The 8115-nt window shown below is 35.7% G+C and overlaps 1 protein-coding gene across 2 annotated transcripts; it reads left to right on the top strand.

Annotated features, from left to right (window-relative positions):
- Nucleotides 1–4452: 4452 nt before the first annotated feature.
- On the top strand, nt 4453–7277 carry LOC107771610 (uncharacterized). 2 transcript variants are annotated; one of them, XM_016591023.2, is made up of 3 exons: nt 4453–4626; nt 4739–4771; nt 6011–7277. In XM_016591023.2, exon 3 carries the CDS (start codon nt 6051–6053, stop codon nt 7125–7127), a length of 1077 nt encoding a protein of 358 aa, XP_016446509.1. In that variant the 5' UTR covers nt 4453–4626; nt 4739–4771; nt 6011–6050; the 3' UTR covers nt 7128–7277. The 2 variants fall into 2 exon arrangements, with proteins under 2 accessions (XP_016446509.1, XP_075094761.1); XM_075238660.1 differs by having other exon boundaries at nt 4565–4771.
- The last annotated feature ends 838 nt before the right edge of the window (nt 7278–8115 follow it).

Genomic DNA, 8115 nt, shown 5'->3' with positions numbered 1-8115 from the left:
TCAATCTCTACTTTGACGTGATCTCAGCACTGACATCCAAAATGCACTCGCCACATCCACCCTTTGCCTTGACGTTATGCCATGGCATAGTATGGCCTTAATCATCTCTGATACCAAGTGTCACGGGCCCAAATCCTTACATTGGGTAGCGGCACCTGCTCGCCCGTGCGGCGCCTGCAATTCCCCTCACTGCAGGCTAGCCTTCTTCTCATCCCAGGATTCCCAAGCACGATCCTGTGCCTGTTGGTGGGACTCGCTCGTAGGCTCGCCCCAACTTGTGCCGCCCGTAAGATGCCTAGGCCCTTGGCCCTAGACATGTCGTGGCGCTTTATCTTAGGATCACAATCCATGCGCGCCCTGGGGGATTGGCTTAGGACATGTCTTGTCCTTAGCCCAAGACTGAGCATCGCTCCCGCGTGCACAGCCCAATCCTCAAGCTTGACACTCGCTTAGTGCATCCGTGACTAGCTCGTGCCTCGCCCGAGTAAGGCAACCTTTAGCCCTTGGCCATTGTCATGTGCCTCTTTCGTGCCATGCCCATACATAGCCCACTTGCAGCACGCTTCCATTCCGAAGTAGTGCAGTATCGCCCACACCTGCACCTTTAGGCCAACGGACCCTTGCTTGCATGGTTGAACCAAAGCCATGCTCACAAGTCGACACATGATGCTCCTATGACAGGTGCGTCAAGTATCCAATCGGCACGGAGGTCTCGTTCCAACATTCGGCAGCCCGCGGGGCTGGCCGTTCCACACATCGAGCTTCCATCACCACTTTGATGCCCAACGCAGGCCCGAAGGCGTTGCGCCGCCCATAGAGTTTCCCTAACTCGTATGGATGCCTTCGATACTCCTTTTGAGTCATCTAGGCAGGCCCTTGAGGTTGCCCCCAAGGTAGTTCGTTCTATACGGCTCGGTGGCAGCACGCATGTGGGAGGCAGGTCGGAGCTTTCATCACCTATACCCCCCTTATATATGCTTAAAATTAAAAAGCCCAAGTTGCCCGAGTAGACTGCTCTACGTCAGACCATCAGAAGGACCTTGTCTCACCAGTTCTTGGCCTAAATCACAACTCTAAAATGCGAGTTGTGACATCAAGCATCTCTGAGTATATGTTTGCATGGGACAAAAGGCAAGGGTCAATTTTGGAATAAAGAGTAATAACCCAATCTGTCCCCAATAGTTCTTTTCTGTTGTTTGTTTGTTCTTTTATAATTTGTTTAATTACCAAATTTTACTAATAAAATCTTTTTCTTTATTTACCAAGCTCAATCTTGTTCTACACCACGAATATACCTTTAATCTTGCGTTCTTTTCAGAAAGATTTTGGTTACACGTATTTTTTGTGGGCCAATGTGGGCTCCAATGGCGGTTTAACAATAAGAAAGAAGGTGAGGGAGAGGAGACCAATGTGTCTCGGAAGAAGAAAGGGCTTTGACCTATACTGATAATGTATGGCGCATATATAAAATGAAATTTTTACCTAGCTATACTGTATTAAAAAAAAATTTAACTATTTTTCTTTATGTTCCTTAAAAATTAAATTGTGTATCTATATTTACTATTTATATACAAAATCATGATAAAAGAAGGATCCCTTAAATATAGGGATTAATTTGTAACTGTATGCCCCCATCCCCATCTATCATCTTAATTAGCCTCCTACAATCACGATTTTCTTTCCAATTTCAAAAGATTTTAAAGTCATTCCCTCTTTCATACAAATCAACCAATCTCTCTCTCTTTCTCTCTTTCATACAAATCAAACTATTATCTCTCTAAAATTATAGCATCATATATTTCTCTGAATAAATTTCACCAATTGACAAATCCATCGACATTATCTCTGAAATTGCAGGTAGTTTGGTCTGCCATTGACATACCATTAAAAAGTTTTGAAGCTTGAATTAGATATCCGGATTTTACGAATTTGTGATTTCTTTTGATTGGGTGTGATGTGTGGCTATAATTTCATATTTTATTACATTATTTACCTTACGTTTTATGTACTTTAATGTTAAATTACACTTTATTTACGCGTAATGGAGTCTATTTTATGTGTAGGGACAATGAAGATGAAATTAGATCAAAAAGAATATTTAAAGTAATAAGTGTGCTCGAAAATAGTGGAAAGAAGAAAGAATGAATTAAGTAGTGAAAAGATGAAGAAGCTGGCGAGGAAAGCATCTGAGCTCGCGTGGAAGCTGGCGAGGCAAGCTTTGGAGCTCACGTGGGAGCAGGCGACTCGAGGGATAAGGCGATGTCGAGCTCGCGTGGAGGCAGGCGTCGTATGGTCTGGGGCGAGGTGCATCTCGCGTTGTACCTCGCGAGGCACGGTCTGAGGTGAGCCTGATCCGGATTTTGAAGGCTTATTTCGTCTCATGGTTTGACTAGGACTTGGCTTATGTCATTTAGGTCTTTTTCTACACATATAAATAGACATTAAACACCACTTTTGGAGGAGTTTTGCGACCGGAGGCAAGAAAAGCTCGTGGAACACCAGTTGGGAGATAGAATCATCGATTTCTACTTTTTTTCATCTTTACTTTGTAATTTATTTATGCAAAATACTTGGGATATTGTTACTATGAGTAGGAGTAGCTAAACTCCTGATCTAGGAATTTGATGGAACCTATTGGAGGAAGATTTTCCTCTTACGTTAATATAGATTTGCCGTAGTATTTTCTCTATTTGTTCACTACGTTATTATTGTGGTTGGTTGAAGAGCTCTCAATCAACTGTGCCTATTTAGTGTATATTACTCGGAAGAGAGTACATAATTAGGTCGTTGTTGAACAACATCACTCCTAACGTATATGAGGGATCAGTACGGAGGGTTTAAAGGTGGGATTAGGAATAACGAAACCTTGGTGCGATCCGAGTGAGCCGTACTTAGTGCCAGCTAGCGTAATTCAGAAGAATATGTCTAATAAATTATGGTAGTTACTCGGGAGAGAATTACGACACTCAGAGCGCTCATGATCGATAGAGAAAAGTTAGGCAAATTTATAGGAAACGTAGAGAAAATGATTCCGACAATAGGGGAAATCATAACCTTAGATCATTCCAATTATTGGCTACAACTTGTTCGTAGTTAGTTATTAATTACTGCATTTTCATTACGTGATATTTAGTTAGTAAACATCCAACTTGTTATTTAAATATTTTTGAATATTGATTGCGTGAATTTGTGCGAGTCTAGTAGTTGTGCTTAATAGGTTGATTCCCTGTGGGATTCGATTCCAGATTTTTTAACCGGAATATATTTGCAACAACCACTTAGTCTTTTTTATAAGGCATAGTTGGGCGTGATCATGGTGTTCTTGAAAATAATTAAAAATATTCTTTAGGGTTCATATCTCAATTTTAAGGGAGATTGGCTAAGTTTAAAATTGGTTTAAGGTAGAATTTCATATTGAAACTCGAGGAAGAAGAAGTTTCGGAATTGTATTACGATTGTATGATAAATGTATCATAATTGTATCTGAATTGTATTTGATATATCAATAATTCTGATACAATATTAATACTATTATAATACAATATTGTATCATAATTTAAGTTTAGAGTTGGTTTTAGGTGGATGTTTTAGATTGAAACTTGAAAAAGATGAAGATCAAAAGTGTATCATAATTAAGAATTGTATCACAATTGTATCATAATTGTATCACAACATGTACCTAAAATAATACATGATACAATACTAATACAAATATAATACGATATTGTATCAGTTTAAGTTTAGAGTTGGTTTTAAGTTGTATCGTAATTGTATCAGAATTGTGTAAGAATTCTTTCAGGATTGTATCAAATTTGTATTTGAATTGTATTTGATGCATCAATACATGAAAGAATACTTGATACAATACTGATACAAGTATAATACAATCTTGTGCCAGAATTATATTAGCTTTTAGAGTAGTAACGTGTATAGGTAGAAATTTTTCAGATTTTCTATAATTACTGTGATGGATCTTCAAAATTGTGTAGGATCCCATTTTGAGAAAATGTTACCGTTCAAAAATAACCATTTCTTTGGTTCCGTTTCTATGGCGAGTATGGCTTCTTTTTTGGTTCAAGATTTTTCTTGTGGTTTCTTATACCAGAAGTGAGTATCTTGTATAGAGTTTTCGAGAAATTGGAAGAAAAAATTTAGTGAAATAATATTGGAAGAAGAAGTTGTTTCCAGATCTGCGTAAAAGAAAAGGGAGGGAGGGGAGTAGAGAAAAAAAAGAAAAGGATACAATTCAATCCCTTAATTGAAGGTGCTAATAATGGGGTGAGAGCTTTTTAAGGAGGAATACATATAGTTTGTAAAAAAATCTAAATACTTTTTGAAAACTACAAAACCTAGAGAAAATAGATAAATAAATTTCTATTATAGTATACATAGAAAAATTGTATCCAATTTTGGCACCTATTTTGATCTCTAGAGTCCAAAAGGTAGCTACTTAGGTTCCGGACACGTAAATTTTGGTACCCCTTAACCCAAGCCCAAATTAATGGGCTAGCTGGCTGAAACAACTGTACTTCAAATTCGAAGGGCTTTGTGCCGTAAATTCCTCACCGAACCCACAGTCCTCTGGTCATCCCATCATCTTCGGCAGCAGCTGTCTAATCCTTCTTGGTATTGGATTCGGTGTCCTTATTTGTGTTGATTTTGGATGCCAAAATATGCGAAATTTATATAAATATAGGGCTAATGTCTACTCTAACATACTTTTTGTTTAATGATTCAGCGTTCTCAGGTTGAACTAGGGTAAAAGTTTGAGGTATGTCTTCCACTGAACTTTATTCCTTTTCTTTTTATTTCTTCTTCCATATTCTGTCGTTGCTAATTTGTTTTCTATTGAAAGTACAATTCTCTGAAATATTGTCCCATGATGCCTGGTAATTGGTGAGTCAATTCCCCCTATTGTCATTAGGGTTTTAGAAATTGCTCAAGAAAGTCACTTTTTTTTTAGGACAATAAAATGGTCACTACTAAAACTCTCTCGCTAAAATTATTTGTCATGTCATTTAAAATGCCTATTTATACAAGACCTATTTTTTAACCCACAACAATTCGATTCAAGATCCAAAATGTATGTTAAATCACTGTTTTTCAAGGAGCACTTTCAAAAGGTTATTATGATAATGGTCATTAAGGCAATATAAGATTTAGTAGTAATTAGGAAAGATTATTACCATAGCGGAAGGTTTTGTCAGTTCCGACAAGCCATCCCATTAATCGAAGTCCTGTGATATATAATTTGAAGCTTGACCTCTAATGAACAAAAAGCTAGTCAAACTTTCAGATATTTAGACCGACGAAATAAAATGACAAATTAAAAAGAAAAAAACTTGTTTTGCTGGGTTGGAATGACAATATATTGATAAGATTCTAAATTTCTTATATCTTAAAATGAATATGGAATATCTTTAAAAAACTTTCTCAAAGCACTAACAAGAAATAAGAATGTCAGTCACAGATCAGTGGAACTAGTACTTTGATTGAAAATTATTTATGACCATCTTTAAAAGATGGTCACAATTAAGGAATAAAATTGAGAAAAGTGAGTTATTTTTGTATAAATAAGCATTTTAAATGACATGATTATAGTGAGATAGTGTGAATAGTCATCTTTTGAGATATAAAGGCAAATATCGATGTTTTTTCCGTCCTAAGAAAAACAAAAGTGACTTTCTTGTGTAATTTTTATAACATGAATGACCAGGAATTAACTCTCCAATTGGTATATGGTTGACATATGGTTGACAGTAAACATTACTCTTAATAAGAGAAACTTGTTTATTTTCCCCTTATTTTCTAACTATGATCACTGATCTCCTCTATTTTTCTTGATACAAAAAAGGTAAGAGGACTATAAACTTGGAATGCTTGTCCTTAATCTATTACCTTAAGAGGGGTTCCGGAAAATAATAGAATAATTAAGTAATTTATCAGTTTCGTTCTATATGAAGTACGAGTTGATAAAACTTCAAATATTTTTGTGTTATGCCTTGTTTAGGGGTTCAAGCTGAGTGGAAGAGAAGAAGTCTAGCGTCATTATGATGACCATATTAACGTCCAGTTCAATATTCCTTCTAAAGGAAATCATATTTGAGATGTTGAGCTATTTGCCAGTCAAGTCATTGCTAAGATTTAAATGTGTATGCAAGCATTGGAATGCTACAACTCAAGATTTTCAGTTTATTTGCCTTCATTTTAAGCGTTGCCCTGTGCTAATTAACAAAAAGCCGCTAGAGATAGAGAGTTATGCAACCGGATTCATAATCTTATCTACAATCGGTTTAATATTGGAGTACCTTATTTGCTGGGTCGCCTCTTCTCCTAATTTTATTTACCGCATAAGAAATCCTGAAATGCATCAAATTCTTGAAATTCCGGATTCACAAAATCCTATCTTGAACATGCACATGGTGGTGGACACAGATAACCAACTCTTGAAGTTACTCTCTGTAATTCATGTAATTGGAGACCCAGGATTGCCGCTCGGTTATGAGGTTCTTGATCTTCGGAATGAAGAAGGTACCTATTCGTGGCAAACCCTTGACTTGCCGAAGGAGAGCCGAGGAGAAACTACAATATTGCAGAACCGAATTTGTAGGCATAGCACCCTGTTTAAAATTGTCGATGCAATAGGAACTGCTTACAGCATGTGGGATACAACTAATTCCCATATAGGAATTGATATTGTGGATATGGTGAATGACAGCTACATTGGTCATACTACTTTTCCTAACGGTTTCTACTCAAAGGATGATTGCATACTTTGGAAGCGAAAGCTGTCATTCGCTAAAGTTGTAAAAGATGAAGTTCATGTCATGGTGTTAGAAGATTATAACAAGCAGCAGATCAAATGGGCTGAAGCAAAACTAATCATTAAGCTACCTTTCTTGAAAGAGGTTGTGCAAGAACAGATAAAAGTTTTAGTAGGTAGGAGATCTAAGTTGTGCTTTTCTCGGTGGAACTGGGACAAAAAATCTATCTGCACTTATGACTTTAAGACGGGGAAGGTAACAACTATAGTGTCCAGCTGCAACAACTCTGACCTTTTTGAGTTCATCACGCCTTGCCTTTTTGCTTGCAAAGGAATGCATGCAGATCGTCTTGTCAGTAATTAGTTGTAATATGCTTCCAGCTTGCTGTTGGGATGAGCATTTGTTTCAACACTATTTCGATACACTTGCCTCATAATTATTTCTTACTTTGAGCTAATTAAGCTTTTTAATGTTATGCTGATTTTTGATAAATTAGATTCCTTTTAAGTTTTATGAGAGATTGTCATACTTTATAGATTATGATGACGATGATGATATGGATGGATGGAGTCAGTTTGGAGTGTTATAGTTTTGCACGTTTCATCAATCATGAAATTATTTACAAATTTAAAAGCTCTTGAAACAATAGGAAAAGAGTAAAGAAAACAAAAACAAAGGATTGCATCTTTTTCCTCATGTCTGTGTTGGTATGTATTTTTCTTTTTCTCTTGTTTTTATTTATTTCCTTGTATCCGCTCAATCATGATGGGGATTCTTTTATTCTAATATACAGATTCTTTTTTTTTTTCCTCGTAGTGTTGGATTTGTTTTAGCCTTTTAGGTTAACTATCTGCTTCTCTTTGTTTATGTTTGAAACATGCTATCTGCAATAGCGAGTCTATTACTCAAATGGTCACACGACTATCTGAAATTATCTTATAAAATCATCTTTCTTTCGTTTGTAATAGCAAAGTCACTTAACTATGCATATAACACTTAGAAGACCATTCAACTAGATTTCCCAAACTTTTGATTGCTAAATACCTATGTTACCCTCTAAATTATCAACTTTTGTCTTCTTTTTATTATTTTTTTAACTTTTTAATATTATAATTTTTCTCTTTTTAATTTATATTATGGACTTACCTATAGAATAAATTAAATTTTATTTAGAAATTTTTAAAATAAAAATAGTAATTAAGCATATATAATGTTGGAATAATAAAATGTTGAGTATAGTAAAAAAATTAATTAGTACAATTTATTCGTAATAATAATTTTGATATTAACAACAAAAACTAAAAAAATTATTCACATAATTGAGAATTAAAGAAAACAAAAGTTTTATAAT

Source organism: Nicotiana tabacum, chromosome 19, assembly GCF_000715075.1.
Source record: "Nicotiana tabacum cultivar K326 chromosome 19, ASM71507v2, whole genome shotgun sequence".
Lineage (NCBI taxonomy): Eukaryota > Viridiplantae > Streptophyta > Magnoliopsida > Solanales > Solanaceae > Nicotiana > Nicotiana tabacum.
This window is presented reverse-complemented; position numbering and strand designations above follow the sequence as displayed.